The following is an 18,439-nucleotide window of genomic DNA, read 5'->3' as shown; positions in this document are numbered from 1 at the left end:
CTTATGTTTGTGACTAAATCACATTCTTTATAACAGTTCACAGAAGAGAGAAATTCTTATAGTTATACATATTGTGATGAGTTGACAGATGTTCAAAGACAAGTTCCCTTTTTCCATATTTTGTAAAACCATTGAATTCAAAACTTTTACAATTTTTTAGCTATCTAAGTTCGATCCCATTGCCGAACTTACAGATGTTCTATCTTTTGCGGCATTGATTTTGGGGTATTCATTTGTAACTGAAAATGCCGAACGTTGGTACTAACTATTGTGACATTTTGAAACATTGCAGACAATTTTAGACCGATCCCGATTTGCATTATGAACTTACAGTAATTGTTGTATATTTTGTGAATATTTTAGAAATTGTTAATGAGAAATCTGTTTCGGATTTCCGTTTCAGAACATTTAAGACACGTGCGAGTCTTTGTGAATTGATCTCGAAAATGTACAATACAATTTACATCTCTTTCGAGAAAATTTCGGAACATTGAAAACATAATGATGGAACTTTCCTATAAAAGGAAAAAGTGACGGACTGGCTGACTGATCTATTAACGTACAACTTAAACTACTGAACGGATGGGGCTGAAATTGTATTTTAGATAGCTAAAGATTTTTGAAAATCCGATCCCTAGGGGGGTAAAATAGGGGTTTGAAATTTGTGTAGTACACGCTGATAAAGTCGCGGGCGTAAGCTAGTTTTTTTAAATTATTATAGGCAAGCGCTTGACCGCAATCACGCCTGATGGAAAATGATGATGTGGCCTAAGATGGGATGCGTTTACCTAGAAAATGCCTATTCACTCTTGTTTTTGGATACCCGGAACCGTTTCGTGCGTGTAGAATCTACACGCACGAAACGTTTCGCGTCATTATTCCTCATACGCATGGCTAAGGTTTTGTAGATGGAATGTCGACGACATAAGGATGGAAACTCATCCGACGTCTTGCGGTTCCGTGGTAAAGTAGGTGTGCGTTTAGGATAAATTATTATTATAGATGTGAGAGATGAATGATCAGTAAGGCCGATGCGTGAAGACCCTCTGTATGATGAGTAGTTACATCGGTTGCGACATTCGGATACGTACAAGCGGGTGTGCATTGTGCGTACCGTGCGAACGAGCGCGCCGGCGATCGGCAGGCGATGGTGAAGCGAGCTATAGGAGGGCTCGGTCGGCGTGCGGCGCGGCGGCGCGATGTGCGCGTATTGATCGGGCATCGCGCCTGGACCTGTTGCCGGGCACCCGACTGCCGCTGTACGTTTCATGCAATCTTAGCCGAAATGCCCCCTGCATTCAAGTACGAATCAATATGAGCAGTTATTTGCAATACTGCCTATTCTACTCAGGAGAAAAACGGTCAAGTGCGAGTCGGACTCGCACACTAATAATTCCGTACGCACTAGAGTACGGGATTATTAGTGTGCCAGTTGTACTAACAAGAAATATCAATTTATAATTTAAAAGTTTTTGTAAAAAAAAAATATGATTTAACCACAAATGAACGAATGAAAAGACAGATAGAAAAACGGAATACGGAATGTAAGCATACGAGCTTAACAAAAAACATTTTTTTATTTTCATAGATACACAAGTGGAAAGGCATTCCGAACCAGTGGTAGATGCTTTTGACGATTCAAAAGAACTTGTAAAAGTCTAATTGAATAAAAATATTTTGAATTTTGAATTTTTGAGTGAGGTACAACTACGCATATCATAACACAAAGTATAAAGAAAAAGAATTTTCTAAAAACTTTCTATTCAAAAAGTTAGAATTTTTATATTTAAGTATTTTTAACATTTGTGAAAATCTGTATTATTACTTTCAAAAAGTTTCATAACAATTATTGGAAATGTATGCAAAATAGGCATAATTTTTTTTCAACTCTTTTTCCGTGTTGGATTTTTTTTCATAATTCACCACTTCAACCAGTCAAGTCTTGTCGGACTCACACACCCTTCGTCCGACGAGACTCAACCGGTTTTTGTTTGTACGAATACGAAATGACAATCTTATCACTTTAATTTTTACTTATCCCAGGGGAACCTGGGTAAAAATTAAAGTGATAATGATAGTGTGACCTGCGTATTCCTTTTGCTTACACCAAAAATAACTTCGAGATTGCTCAATTTCCCTTACCCAATCGAAGGCCTCGGCCGGGGAGATCTTTAATACGCAAGTATCTGGACTTACTTTGACAATATTACACCGAGGCCGTCGAGCTTGGTTATTGATTTAGTCTTAAATAATAAGCTTATTAGGGTTCCGTACCTCAAAAGGAAAAACGGAACCCTTAAAGGATCACTTTGTTGTCTGTCTGTCTGTCTGTCCGTCCGTCCGTCGTGTCTGTTAAGAAAACCTATAGGGTACTTCCCGTTGACCAATAATCATGAAAATTACAAGCGCATGTCTATATTAGTCGATGTTACTCAACATCAACAGTAAGGTTATTATGCCTTCTGTACTAAAGGCAAAACTTTTTCTCGTTCAACACTCATGAATACAAATAAGCCGCATCTGCAATGTAGATCCTCGACTGACTTGTTGTAAAAGTTGGGCTAAAACGAAATGCATTTCCATTACTAAATGGGAGATTATCTAATCTCAATACAGATTTGAATCTCTACGTTTTTGGCCGCTGCTGTTGAATCTGTTATGTTGATTTGTAAAAGCCAATAGCGGGCGTGAGTCTTATAACTACGATTTCTTTTCTTCATTTTTATGTTTCATTTTTAAAATTCGTCATTATTTAGGCTTGCGTCGTTTTCATTATTGATTTCATACTTTGTAATTAAGATTCTTCTTTTTCTTTATTTTAATGTGTTTCATTTTAAAATTCCTCATTATTCAAACTTGCGGCGTTTTCATTATTGATTCTAGTCTTTATAGTGACTAAGACTTTTTTCTTTATTTTAGAGTGTTTCATTTTAAAATGCGTCATTATTTAAACTTGCAAAGTTTTCATTTTGGATTCTTTTTGCAATTCCGCTTTATTCTATTATTTGTATTGCATTAAAGATGTGAGAATCAATAAAGATACTCCACGGATCTCTTCTAAGTTCTTAACTAAGTTCGCGTAACTTTTTTATCTTGTATATTTCAGGAAACAAGATTTTCGATAATTCACGCGCTTTTTCTGATTACTCTTACTGGTTTTTCTCGAAAGAAGGGCATTCCGAAACAGACACTTTACGATTCAAAAGCACTTGTAAAACTTTACTTGAATAAAAAATTCCTCTTCAGACAATAATTATGGCTAACTTTGTCTCCGAAATTTTCTTTTGTTTCCAAATTGATAAATCAGATAAGTGGTACTGGTAAACCTCTCTTGGGTAAAAAACCTCGATTTCCCGAGCCATTTAAAACGATGCAAATTGAATTAATGAGCCATTTTATCACTCAAAGTAATCAAACAATCCTGTTACAAAGTCTATATCGCACCAATTTTCCAGCATAATAAGTACAATAGTTCTTGAGTTGGCAGGCTTCCAAATGAGCCACTACTGACATTGCTACCCCCGGTGTCACTTTAAGCCTTTCACTTTTATCAGCTCGGTGGAGTGAAGCGTAAATATTTTGACATACAATATTTTGAATTACTTACCAAGAATCAGTTAAGTGTTCAGATTACAATTTACATGCTTGTTTATTATTATCAGAATCAGGTCAAAATTGTATTTGGACAGGACAGGAACATAGTGGTGGGTCTAAAATCTTCAAGTTCGGGCTTCTGAAAAGATGTCTTTGTTCGGTCATTAATAAATATTTCAAGAGTCGATATCTGGCGATTATTAATCACAGTTATCAATGAAAATGCTTATATGTGCATACTTATAATCAATTTTTTTCTTATGGCTTTTCCCCTGATAATTCATATTTTAATATCCGTGAACACCGTGTACATTTCTTATAACTGTCCATATATTCCCAAATAGCCTTATCGCAATCTCTTAAGTCGAACCGTGTCAAGAGCGTCTTACATTCGAATTAAACATACAAGTCGTTTGAGTACGCAGGAGAGACATGATCCAGAGCTTGATTGCACCAATTTTCCAACATTATAAGTACAATGGGTCTTTAGCTGGCAAGCGGCCAAACGAGCCTCTAGGTACCCTCGGCGCCACTTCAAGTTCCCGCTCTTACCATATTGTGTGGAGTGGAATAAGATGCAAATGTGTGGGACACAAACTTTTTATCTACTCTCGTAATTTTTCCAAGCCCGAAGACATTGTCAGTTTTTTACCCTCTGTGCCAAAAAGTATTTCGTTGAATTATTCAGATGTAATAGAACAGTTTGTTTGCTGATAGCATAACTCAGTTAACCATGTATTTTAGTGCTTTAATCTTTGCAGATTGTAGCGTTAAATACATACGCAGTAGAAGTTACTATGTAATACTCAATCTAGTCTAGCAAATAAACGAATTGAATTTAATTCAACGGCGACAATTTGGCAAACACCAAAATTTACTTTAGACGTGAAAGATTTAAATTCTATTAAAGTTGAATGAAGAAAATACGAAATAACCATACTAAGCTGATGCATCCACATTCATGAATAGGTATATATCGAACAGTATTTAGCTATCGTAATAAATTAACAAACGATCATAAGCGACAAATTGGCCTAAACGAAACAAACATACTGCAATTGATCTACAAAACACTCTACAGGAATCTTAGAATTCTCATGGGTATCAAAATCAGTTCAGCGGAAACTTCAAACCGCTAAACATCAATTTTATTTTCCATCTGTTTGAGAACGTGGCATCGTTGACACTTCCTAAAAACGATAAAATTAAGAAAATAAATACCAAAACATGGCACATGAAATGACTAAGTTGAGATTTCAACAAAAAGGCTTACGGAAACCTCGTATCACATATCTACATATCAGTAGTAGTAGACCTGGTTCAAAAAGCACCGGTCTAGCTAGAAAACAACGCACGTCTAGGACGCTGTTGCGTGCTATTGTTCGACAGCCATGACATATTATATCAAGGGTTGTCTAGGCCGAGCTCCAGTGTAGCCTGTTGGCGGCTCGCCAGACGTTGCCTAGCTTAGACTCGCAATCGGCCTTGATCGTAAACCATGAGACTCGAACACTGAACTACGATACGACTGTTTGGAATTTAAAACTCGAGGTCCATTGTTGAATCTCTCGTCATAAATATGTAATGTTGATTCATTGATACCGTTTATGTATTTTCAGTGATTTTAAGTTCATCTTTTACATTATCATATTACGAAGAAAGACAACGTCCTCGTGCAATGTCGTGATGCCTTTTAAGCGGGCTTTGAACATTTAGATGTGATTTGATGACGTTTTCAGTACAGATCCCACAAGCAACGATCTAAACTTCTAGAGATCTGAACGTTCACTGTAATCTATGCGTTGTTTTACAGGCTCTTTACACCTAGTAGTCGAGTGAAGTTGACTTTACCAGTCAAATTAGGTCAAAGTGAACTCAGAGTTTTAAACCAGGCAGTGGGATCGGATTCTGGACTCTCGATTTCAGCTTATGCTTGGAGTTACTCTACGTGAAGAGATCCCTAGGAGAACCAGAGTAACCGATATAGCTCAGCGGGTGGCGAAGCTGAAGTGGCAATGGATACGGAACATAGTTCGAAAAACCGATAGAAGTTGTGGTCCCAAAGTGCTGGAATGGCGACCTCGCCCGGGAAAACGCATCGTTGTAGGATCTCTCACTGTAGGTGGACGGACGACAGGCGAGTCGCAGGGAGCCGCTGGATTCGGGCGGCGCAAGAACGTGGTACGTGGAAGTCTGTACAGGAAACTTATGTCCAGCAGTCAAATTCAAATTCAAATTCAAATTATTTTTATTCAATTAAACTTTTACAAGTGCTTTTGAATCGTCAAAATAATCTACCACTGGTTCGGAATTCTGTTCCTACCGAGAAGAACCCATGTGCAGTGGACGTTTTATCGGTTGATGATGATGATGATTTCAGCTTTGCCATAACGAATCTATTCAGAATTTTAGAATTCTGTTTGATGCTATAATCTTGAGGTCATATTAGCCGGTACCGTGTTGCTTAGTAAGTTATTAACTTATTAGTCATGGCTATTAGTCGCTCATTCAGCCAATCACATTGCCGTCTGCGGCTCTATTGGAATCTAAAGTGGTTCATGCCTTAATCCTTGTTCCTACTAATCGCTGTATTGCTTTAGCTGCTTGCCAATAATTTATCTGGGTGCATGGCTATTTAAGTGTTTATTTTTTGAAGTCACTCGCATTCATTTTATTTCTTAGGATTAATAAAGTAGTATGATGGTCGGTTCATTATTATCATTGTGAGGAGGATTGCCAAACCAATAATTTGATTTTGATAAAGGTCTTCAGTCTTAGTGCTCCCCTGTGGACAAAATAATAATATATGTTAGCACAAATTTAATATGACAATGATTTATGTGACAATATGAAAATATTGACCATTTTTCCATAGTGGTAATTGTAAACGAGGTATGGAGCTTATATTATAAGGTTTCTTGTTTAAAATAACGTCTATTTCATGACAGAAAGTTTTTTACTGTTGTTGTACACTCGGGTTTATCGTTTAATAAATCAAACTAAAGGGTTTAAACAAGGTCTATTTAAAATACAAAGTAATATTTAGTCAAAATAGGCGAACACTTAAAAGCTCGCGTGTGGTGGAGGTAGTTTTCATTTGGGTCGGTGATTTTCTTGTGTCGCGCTCTAGTGGCCTTTCACACGATCAAACATTAGCCACAGATTACAAGTTGTTTCTGTGTTAACGGATTTGTAGTTGATGTCTATGGTTATCAACTTTATGATTCAAAAGGTTAAGAACATGATATTATATTGCCCTTATTATGCCTATGTTCGTCCCCGGGATGTAAGCTAACTCTGTACCAAATTTCATCAATAAAATCGGTTAAACTGTTGGACCTTGAAAACCTAGCAGACCGACAGACAGACAAACAAACTTTCGCATTTATAATAATAGTATATGAATGTAGTACAGTCACCTCAGAATTCAGGATAGATTTCTATGACGGTCTCTTTTAGCCCATTGTAAGGACTCCTACAATTTGTCAGATCTATTTCCTTGATTCGTGCTGAATCACTTGTAAGCGAGATGCCGTCAGAATTGACTCACTAATTCGATCTCGTGACCTATTGTCATTGAAATAGATTTGTAAGGTCACCCGCTGTATTGTATGCAGTGGTCCCTACCATTAGTATACCGCATTGTCAGCTAGTGAAATTTTGAAAACCAGCCGTAGTTGTATGAAACTGAATCTGTTTGCTTAGCCTGCAAAAAAATCTCTTTTAGATTTATCTGCTAAAGGTGCTAATTTGAATGTGATGTAAAATCTAACTAGGCATTATAAAAAGACTGACTTCTCTATCAACGCCACCGATACAGAAATTCATCGAAGACCAACGCACGGTCTAAAGTCTAAACCTCTGGTGATAGAAACTTAAAATTTTGACAGTAGGTTTCTTTTATAATCTAGGCATTCATTTAGAAAGGTTTTTTGGAAATTCGACCCTTAAAGGGGTTAAATAGGGGTTGAAAGTTCGTATCAAAGTCTGTAATTTTGCAAGATCCGTGAAAAATAAAATTTTGTACTTTCGGTAAAAATGAGGCCCAGCGCTGTCTGTTTAACGTCTAGTGTTGGTTTTTAAGTTTTCATACACACCTAAGAGAATTTCGGGACAGTTCGCAAACAAACTTTTATACTAGGTGGCACTCGTTGAAAGAGTTGGTCCCATTCTCAAGACTAAGTCGTTTGTATGTTGTTTACAACATGTTTTAGTAACTCCGAAATGCTGCAACAACTTTTGTACTCGTACATGAGACCGAGCTAGTTAATTGTCAACATTATTGATTATTCCAACAGCTGCACATAGAAGGGAAATACCAATTAGATATTATAATCACAAATAACTTCCTTATGACTGGTTCCTGCATAAGATTTTGCCTTTTCAAGCCTTGTATTGTTTTGCTGGTCGCTAAAACTGTATGAAATGACTAACTTTTCGTTTAGTGCACTAATATAAGAATCGCCAATTATTATTATTATTAATTGATCTGTTTGATTGTTCATATCGTCGTATTCTGACTTTGGGCGGTTACAGATGGTGGAAACATGGTGAAATAGTATTCTTGTATTGGTCTGGAAGGCACCAATGTCTTCCAGAGATCAGATATCTGCGCCATTTCCTTTGTATATATGTATATTGTATATTGTATGTATATTTAAATAACACCATACAAGGTCTAAAAGGAATAAGGGGTCATGCGGCAGCGCGTCGCCTAACATATAAAATCGTCATCATCATTATCCCATCGTTGGATATAGGTCTCTGGTAGGCACGCACCACGGTCTTGTCCACCTGATTCCAGCGGCTCCCAACGACACGTTTGATGTCTTCTGTCCACCTAGTGGAAGGTCTTCAAACACTGCTCTTTCCGGTAGAGGTCACCTATTGTTTTTTCCACTAGGATGCGCCCTGCCTATTGCCACTTCAGCTTTGCAACACGTTTAGCTATGTCGGTTCCCTTCTGGTATCTTCTCATTTCTCATTTGATCACGTAGAGAAACTTCAAGCATCTCCCACTGAGCGACACAAATATACATACGTACAATACAATAACATATTGTATTTATTTTCTTTTATGTTGTATTGATGTATTGTTGGATTATATTAATATGGATGGTGTGTTCCCTGCAAATGTTAAGTTATTAGTTCCTGATTTTAAAGTCCAATATTAATAAGTACCATATTCCATTAATATGAGCATTTCCTGCCAGTGTGAGTGTTCCTGTGTATAATGATATTGTTGAAGCATCGCGTGCTGTCTGGCTCTAAGCTCGTTAATATGTATACGGTGCCGACGCGGCGCTGACGCCATTTGCAACTGGTGGCACACCAAAGTTCACCACAGTTAGTATTTGCCCAGCAAAAATCCGGTCAAGTGCGAGTCTGACTCGCGCACCGAGGGTTCCGTACTCGGGTATTTTTCCGATTGGGGATTTGGGGATATGGGTCAAACATAATCTATTCTTTTTAACCGCAGACACGCGTAAGCTATGGCGCATATGCCGTTAAAATTAAACTTTTAGGAAAATTTTCATATTGAAATCGCGCTTTGTGCATGATCGGCGATTGCTTCAAGTGAAGTTAGAAATAAATTGAAAAGAATTTTGCAGTACTCATATTATTTTTCAAAAAATTAAAATAATATAGTACTACAAACGAGCCTATTCGTTAAACTAATAGGTACTTGAAAAATCGATGTATGAATAGAAAAAAAAACTGAATACGCATTGCAGAGGAAAGCAGTGCTCCTACTCTGTTTATGTTTTCTGATGAATATTTGACTTACTTTTTGATAACACGAACAGTAATATACTCGTACTAGCTTATTCCTACGACTTCGTCCGCATGAAATTTGAAATCTCTATTTTACCCCGTTCGAAGTTGAATTTTCAACTCCTAAGGGGGTTAAATAAGCAAATCCTTTCTTAGCGGATGCCTATTTCATAATATTATCTCAGCTCCGATCCGTTCGCGTCCATTAGTTTGAGCTGTGCGTTGATGGATCAGTCAGTCAGTTAGCTTTTCCGTTTATACATATAAAAGGATAAACTAACTCACCGCCATAAGTACTTCTCGAATCTATATGTAAAAACTTTTTGCATGTAAAAAGAACCTACTTGGTTCTTTTTATAACGTAATCTACGTTATAAACGGGTTTTAGAAATACACTTGGCACTGGGTTCCTTCATATATCAGCTGGTTACATACTAATGTTCAAGTAGTCTAGTACATATTAATATCAAACAATTATCAAATCAAAAATCAAAAAAAATATATTTATGTAATTAAAATTAATTTATTAATATTTTAATCGAAAGTTTTTAATTATAATGCGTAAAAAATGACTTCTTACGCGCCATTTTAACTTTATGTGTCAAATGTCATGTCAAAACTACGATTTTAGGCCTTATTTTAAAAGTGAATTGTACTTTTGACATGACAATTGACTGTACGTGGTTTTTTGAGGACAGTGAGAAAGAAAATCTTAAAATGCAGTTTTCTTATAGGTTAGATATCTGTTAGGTTTAATGCAGAAATGCTTGTAGGGTTACATTTATTTTGCCGGTTATACTATGTATAATTGCGTCGTTTGTGGGAAAACCGATTACTAAGCACTAAAGCAGGCTACAATACCAGTCCGAAGTAATATGAATACGTAATTATGTGTAAACATTGTATCGAATGGAATGGACCCCTTTTTAGAGTTTCGTACCCAAAGGGTGCAAGGGGTCTCTAATATCTTCGAAATGATCTGCTTTTAATTCTATTGTAACAAAGTATATTAAAAATCGGTTAATGGCGAGTCGGTACCGCACACGAAGGGTTCCGTACCATTGTAAAATATTATATTATTTGTACTTTTTTTTTTTTAAATTTACATGGCGGTAATAGAATTGTACAATTTACACAATTTGTACTTTCAACTCTTTACCTATTACGGTTCATGACATACAGCTCGCTGACAGACAGACAGCGGAGGCTTAGTAATAGGGTCGCGTGGGCACCCTTCGGGCACCGAATACATAGTAGTACAGGGTACGGAACCCTAAAATTATCCTCGTGAATGGGTTTGACTGCCCTTCTGTGTTGATAGAGTATACATACTAGCGAATACCTACTAATGGAAGCCCGCAGATCAATTGTATAGGTTAAATGAATCATTAGCCATATAAGAATGATCACACTTGTTTTTATAACATTAGGTACCTTGAATATATAACATTGAAATTGTTTTATTGAAAACACTGACTTATAACGCTGTGTTTTCATTCTTCATTACTTTGGAATTCTATGCCTATTTAACAATTTCCATTTCTTTGTCTTTACCTATGTGGAAAGATATGGGAAGCTAAGGCATTATTATCCTAAGACTCACTTACAATATTATTATTGGAAGACATACCTACACAACTAGTTTTCTAAGATGTTTTTGATGAAGACCTGAGCTGAATTCAGTACCTATTCATTATTGAATTGATTTTTTGAGTATGATTTTTTTTTATTTTTTAGGGTTCCGTATCTGAAGAGTCCAACAGGACCCTATTACTGTCAGTCCGTCTGTATTTCAGCGGGCTCTATCTCATGAACCGTAATAGATAGAGAGGTGAAATTTTCACAGAATGTGTATTTCTATTGCCGCTATAACGAACGAATGAAAATTAAAAAAAAAATTAAAAGCGGTATTTCTTGTGTCATGGTACGGAACCCTCCGAGTTCGAGGCCGACTCGCACTTGACCGATTTTTGTTCAGATACTTCACTAAGCATTATAGCGTACCAAGTTTTCAGCAAATTGCAGTACTGTACAGTACAACCAAATTAATAATGCGCATAGAAATCTTCGTCACTGTTCGGCAACGGTCGTATGATACACATGATATTGACTCCTATTTGTTTATAACAAGGTGCAAAATTCGTCGTATTCCCAGAAACACCCGAATCATTGAATCGTAAGAGCCCTATAAACAATGCACTTGCATTTTGCACCTTGTTATAAGCAAATAGGAGTCAATATCATGTTATCATACGACCGTTGCCGAACAGTGACGAAGATTTCTATGCGCATTATTAATTTGGTTGTACTGTAACTTGTGTCTGACTGTCTTTTATTTTGTGTTACAGTTTCCTGGACGATCTCGACCGGTTAGGTGCCAGAGATTACCAGCCCACCGAGCAAGATATTTTAAGAACTAGAGTCAAAACCACTGGCATTGTCGAAGTGCACTTCTCCTTCAAAAACCTTAATTTCAAGTGAGTTTAATTGTCGATCCCAGAAACTTATCTTACAGCTTTTGAGCAACTTTATTATTGTTTGATTTTAAAACAAATGTCATAATGAAACCGTCATTTAGAATACGTACGTTTTGTATAAAGTCGTGAGGAAACAATATAAATTGATAGTTAAACAATTTAATAACTAACTTTTAAGTTAAGTAAGTTCATATTTAAAATAGTACAATTCATTGGTTTTTTTTTTAAATTCCGCATGAGAAACTCATTTTGTACTGTTCTTGCTTTCTCAAAATAAAGAAAATTGGACCAGCTATTCAAAGTGAGGGTAGGATAGCCTGTAAACTTTTATCTCTCTGGTAACATTTTTTTCTGGATTTTTGAACGTCTGGCGTTATGTTCCAGATTATTCGACGTAGGTGGGCAGCGGTCGGAGAGAAAGAAATGGATCCACTGTTTCGAAGACGTGACCGCGATCATCTTCTGCGTCGCCATGTCCGAGTACGACCAAGTGTTGCACGAGGACGAGACAACGGTAAACAACCTTTATAATATTACTAAATTAAGCATGCGACTTATCGCTAAAGTGGCGTTTCAATGGCTCAACGGTTATAGGAGTGGACTGAATTCCGAAAGGTCGGCGGTTCAAACCCCAGCCGTTGCACTATTGGCGTACCCACTCCTAGCACAAGCTTTACGCTTAGTTGGAGGGGCAAGGGGAATGTTAGTCATGATTAAAAATGGCTAATATTCTTTAAAAAAAAAATGGCAGCCTGTCGGTCGAAGGAGACCTGCTAGGTGATTCGCTAACTCTGTGTCTAACACTTAATGATAGCCACCGAGGTTGGTTGGTTCTACATTGCCGCTTCACTGGATGATAATAAAATATTTTTTCTTAGAAAACGTTCAATGGATTTAAAATTAGCTAGCTGGTCAATCGACCAACATCTGAAAGAGGTCCATTGAAGCAGATCTTAAAAGAGAGGGAGTCGTGGCACCATGTCATGGCAGCAGCCAAAGATATGAAGGAATAAACGGACTACATCATGCTTACGATTTTCTCCGCGTGGACTACGCTAATTTTAATCTCCTATTTTATGTCCTTAGGGCTTAAATTTTCAAAAATCCTTTCTTAGCAGAAGATGTCTACGTCATAATAGCTATCTGCATGAAAATTTCAGTCCGATCCGTCCAGTAGTTTGAGCTGTGTGTTGATAGATCAGTCAGTTAGTCAGTCAGTCACCTTTTTAGCGTTGATAAGATTAGTCAATCAGAACGACAAATCTTTTACGACGAATATGATGATGTCAAAAAATCTGTAGAATTTGTGTGATAAAGTTTTGTGTGATAAAGGTGATTTTCTATTTCTGGGAAAATGAGTTTTTTAACGTTTTTTTGAATATCCAAAAGTGACTACCTACATACTTGTGTGCTCATAATATTATATTCTCATTTTAGATTATAGCTGTTATCTATTTTGTTTAGGTATATAGTTACATAACTTTGGGCAGATAAATTTTTCTCCTTCAGTGTTGTTTACAAAACTTCATAATAGATATTGTAGGTATGTAAGATTTTTTTCGGTAAAAGGTTTTTTATTAGCTGTGTCATCTTTGGTTAAAAGATTGTCAGTAAATGCTTAGAAAGTTGAAATCATCATCATGATCAACCCATCGCCGCCGGCCCACTACTGAGCAAAAAATGAATAGGGTTTAGGTGTGAGGTTTTAGGAAGGAATTAGGTTAGGAATAGGTTATGCGTTAGGTGTGTGTGGCATGTTTATAGAAAAAGGGACAGGTTTTTGATGCAATAGTTTCGCGGAATTGCTATTCGAATTCTGAGCCCGACCGTACATCGGCGTTACTTGTAAAAGTAGTAGTAATTTACTATTAATTATGCGATTTTCATGTTTCCAGAACCGTATGCAGGAGAGTCTGAAGCTGTTTGACTCCATCTGCAACAACAAATGGTTCACGGACACCAGCATCATCCTGTTCCTCAACAAGAAGGATCTGTTTGAGGAGAAGATACGCAAGTCCCCGCTCACCATATGCTTCCCTGAGTACACAGGTATATACTTCAATCATGGTTATATATTTTCTTATGGCCATAACTTCATCTGGATTTGTTGGTAACTCGGAGAACTCTGAAATAAATAGGAACTTCATAATTTTCTTACATGTATTTACAAATAATGCTATTTTATGGCACACAATGCTATTTTAATAACAATACCATAGTATAAAGAGAGTTACAGAAGGCCGACACCTTTAATATAGTGGTAAATGACTACCACAACTAACTACCCTTCAACATAAGAGCCATATACATAGGCCAGTTTGGGTCGCTCTTCCTCCTGCACTTACAACACGATTGCTCTGCATAGATGGATTCGTCAAACCTCTGTAGTAATAGCCTTTCTCTGTGATAATACTTACTTGTAGTAGGTGTTTTACCTTATTTTTTAGTAGGTATAAGTTAGCATAGAGTTACTGTCGCATTAGGACTCCCTGTAACGACAGTGTACTAATAAACAAATTCTAAATGTTAACTTATGTTAACAATGTCCTTTTTGGTACCGCCCAGGTGCGCAAGAGTACGGCGAGGCGGCCGCGTATATCCAAGCGCAGTTCGAGGCCAAAAACAAATCCACCACTAAGGAGATCTACTGCCACATGACGTGCGCTACCGACACCAACAACATCCAGTTCGTGTTCGACGCCGTCACCGACGTCATCATCGCCAACAACCTGCGCGGCTGCGGCCTCTACTAGACACCCACCCACACCCACCCTACACCCATACACCCTCGCAGGGTGCGGCGAGGCGGCCGCGTACAGGCAACGATTCCAACCAAGGAGAACAACTTGTACAGCTGCAGCCTCTATTACATACACTTTCACACCCTAGCGTGGTTGCGTCTACACCCAACACAAGCAAGGCTTGTAGGTACTCTATCTCGCTTACTCATAGGCAACGGCTTATAAGTAGAGATGGGTGAAGTCACTTAGTGAAATTGTTTTCTTTACAGTGATTTTACAGGCGATTTTTCATGGAAAGTGATTTTTCAATCTTTGCACTTACAATCACGTATCATTTGCTTCATCAATTTAACTAGAAATTATGATCAAAATCAATAGCACTGATATTTCACCAGTGGTTTTTTACGGAAAGTGAATTTTTGTATTTTTCATTGTAAGTGTGAAAATTCGCTTTCCATGAAACTAGCGAACGATTAATTTTTCTGCTTGCTTTTACGCAGCGATGTGAGTGTTCTCGCTCGCGCGCTCTTAGCTCCGGTCGATGACCATGCGTGCGCAAATTTTAGAGAGTAAAGCAGGCAACTTGTAAGGTGCAAGTGTTACATATGAAAATGCTATTCACGCTAAATGATCCATGTCTACCAATAAGTTGTCTGCACCACAACCTACTTCTTACTGTCTCTGTGCCGTTTCTTCATTGTTGAGGGTCGTCACGCCTTCCCATTAATCACGCAATGGTAGGGGTTTTTTGGGATAATGTTATATACTAAAGTGACTTAAAGTGTATGGGATTGATCGGCAAATAATTTAATTATACAGCCTCTGTTAAAATATAGAAGGCTCTGGGCTGTTCATTAACAATCAGTACTTTTAACTTTGCCATTATAATAGGGTGTATACACATCTTTGAAACAAGATGATGCTGAGAAAAGATGATTCCTTCAATCTAATCAATTTTAATTACAATACATGTTATGGTTTGTAAGAAGCAACAACGTTAGGGTGTATTGAAGTAACCAAAAAAGTTCTGATTTTCACATCATTTGTATGAGATTAATAACTGCCGATTGTTTCATTCAATAATAATAATTAATAATCTTTATTATTATTGGACTAACTAGTATTACTTAATCTAGCCAATGGTAAAGAATTTACCATTGCTTTAAAAGGTTGATTCATAATCAGGCGATTGTATAGTTTTTATAGCAGAATATGTTTTTTTTTTAAATCTTAATATTGAAGTAGATAGACTTGTTTTTGCAGTTTCTCATTCAAATGAGTGCATTGAAAAATCGTAATTTTTATGATTATTATTCATTATCCAACATCCATTCGTCGAATTCTTTTACAATACTTTTTATACACAAATTAAAAAAACAGTAGTAAAATGTTAATTAAATAAATTGTTATTGAATTATATTGTGGTGTTATGAAAAGCAATATATCTTTCAACGCGTACTCCACCCGAGTACTGAAATGTATCTTAAAATTTAAGATAATCTTAGGCCGCAATTACATCTGTAAGTTTTACTCGTGCAAGTAGCTTACATAATTAACTTACGACAAACTGACTAATGTAAACACTCTTATAAGTACTTTCACCTTAGTTTTTTTGCCAAATTATCATGTAAGTTACTTACGTGAGTAAAACTTACAGCTGAATTCGCCGCCTTACATTTATTTGACAGTACTCGACGGTTACTCTGTACCATGTAAATAAAGACGTATAGTAAAAGAAATTGACGTACTAAAGAGCTAATATTGTCTTATTAATTATGTAATAACAATGTCGCCTCCAAACAAAGCGGAACACGAACTCAATTAACCGTTTTTATGAGAGGAGTTTCAATACTAGTTAATAATAAAAGGTTGTTTTATATGTACAGACATAAAACCTTGATTCTTCTGTGTATACTTGGAAATATTTCTGAAAATGGTGCCCATTTGAGGCGTGTGAAATTAGTATTACGGTTCTGTATGCATACACCAATCTGGGTTTTAATCCTTAGTCTTTTGATTTGATGAAAAACTATAAATATAACAAAGTAATAATGTGTGTTGTTGGTTGGAAATATGGAGACACTCCACTCCAATACAATGGTTTTTCGCCGCAAATCATAATACTTAACCACCCAGAGGTCCATACTGACAAAAATGAGCACTTGTGCACATTATAATTTTCGCCAAACAGGAGACGCCCAACTCAAATTTTTGATAATGAAATAAAAAAATTCACTCAATAGAAATAGAAAGATCATTATTAAAATAAACTTTTACAAGTGCTTTTGAATGTCAATCTAATCAATCTAACTTTGGAATACCTTTTCTACCAAGAAGAACCAGCAAGAAACTAGGGAGATATATCATCTGCAATTCTGTACATATAAAATAACCTAAATAACTCGTTTCTTAGAATGTAAGTATTGTCAGTCATATTTTGAAGTAATTCGCTGCATTTTTATAATTTAGCCTCATTCGCTATGTTTGGACTCGACGTGAAATGGTACCATTGGATGACTCTTTCATATTTATCATAGGATGTATTTTGGTGGTCGTACAGCATTTCTTCCCACTCCGCTGCTCTTGTAACAAATAACAGAATATACTCACAACCGCCATTGATATATGAAACACAAGATATGCAGTCTTGAACTTGAGTGAAGATGTGTCTGAAAACATTGCGTTAATATTAAAGATTAACACACATTTCATGAAATATTCAATTTAATTTAGATTTGCAACAAAATCATATTAATTACAATTAAACACTTAGGCAGAGATCTATAGCGCGTACCTTGAGTCTCAGTTAAAACGAGACAGATTTATGTGAGCCATATAAAACTCTCGTTTAAACAGTGTCTCAAGTCTGAGCAAAATCAAAGTTTGCGCTATAGATCTCAGCCTTAGTTGGCACTAAGGAACTTGAATCTTTTTATAACTACTTTACAATTTCAATTTTGATTTCTGTGGACACATTTTTTGGTTTTCTATATCAACGGCCACAGCATATCAATGTCACTTCTATGCAGAGTGGTGGGAGCATTGTATGTATTATATTTAATGAGAAGTAAGCTTTTTCGATATACCTGTGGGCTTATTCTGTAAGGTTTTGACGTTTATCGATTCACAGTTGCTACTCAGTCGCCACCTGTCCAACCCCCACACAAATCTGTTGTGTCGCCGGCAGCGATCGCTTGTCAACATGATAGCAGACCCAAAATTTGACTATTACATTGTAATAATCGCAATAAGTCTTATTGATTGGCTAAAATGCATGTTGCACAATTGGAGCAATAATGCCACCATAAAAGCCGATTATAAAGCTTGCGATTGTTACAATATGATAATTACAACTTAGAGCTGACCCTCCTGTCGTATTGACAGTTTTGTATTAAATGACAGGTCGCGACAGTTGCGCGAGGATCGCTAAATGTCAAAATAAAGTTGTAACTTAAATTATAAGTCCTCTGATGTGCAATCAAGCTTCGGGCGTTCTATGTTACGTGCTGTAAAACCGGTGTGCAACTAGATCCAACGGTGTATCCTCCACTGTATTATAAAGCATAGTTATTGTACTTTGTAGTTTAAACGTCGCGTCAAAGTTTATGGCCGGTCTGAAGTTAGTGCGAAACACTGCATATTAAATGTAAGGGTAGCACACAAAGTATAAACTCAGAAGTCCAATAGTATTGAAAAAAAGTAACACACAAACCTGGTAACGGGCTGCCATTTTTTAAAGCTCATAGGTGTCAAAACTCATCCAGTATATGCAGTCTGTGTGTGTATGTGCCACCCATACAAGCGTATGTCTTAACTTTTTAAAGTGTAATTTATGTGAACTTTGCCTATGAG

General features: G+C 36.7%; 1 protein-coding gene across 2 annotated transcripts in view; it reads left to right on the top strand.

Annotated features, from left to right (window-relative positions):
• Nucleotides 1–18,225, top strand: part of LOC123875966 (guanine nucleotide-binding protein G(o) subunit alpha) — a 57,177-nt gene extending 38,952 nt beyond the window's left edge. For both annotated transcript variants that reach the window (XM_045922104.1, XM_045922103.1), the window contains exons 5-8: nucleotides 11,718–11,846; nucleotides 12,231–12,360; nucleotides 13,742–13,895; nucleotides 14,412–18,225. In XM_045922104.1, coding sequence (XP_045778060.1) covers nucleotides 11,718–11,846; nucleotides 12,231–12,360; nucleotides 13,742–13,895; nucleotides 14,412–14,599 — 601 coding nt within the window. In that variant the 3' untranslated portion in view covers nucleotides 14,600–18,225. The remainder of the gene's footprint in view (nucleotides 1–11,717; nucleotides 11,847–12,230; nucleotides 12,361–13,741; nucleotides 13,896–14,411) is intronic.
• Nucleotides 18,226–18,439: the final 214 nt, after the last annotated feature.

This window comes from Maniola jurtina, chromosome 20 (genome assembly GCF_905333055.1).
Source record: "Maniola jurtina chromosome 20, ilManJurt1.1, whole genome shotgun sequence".
NCBI classification, from domain to species: Eukaryota; Metazoa; Arthropoda; class Insecta; order Lepidoptera; family Nymphalidae; genus Maniola; species Maniola jurtina.
The sequence above is the reverse complement of the archived record's forward strand: the minus strand, read 5'-3'. Positions and strand labels throughout refer to the sequence as shown.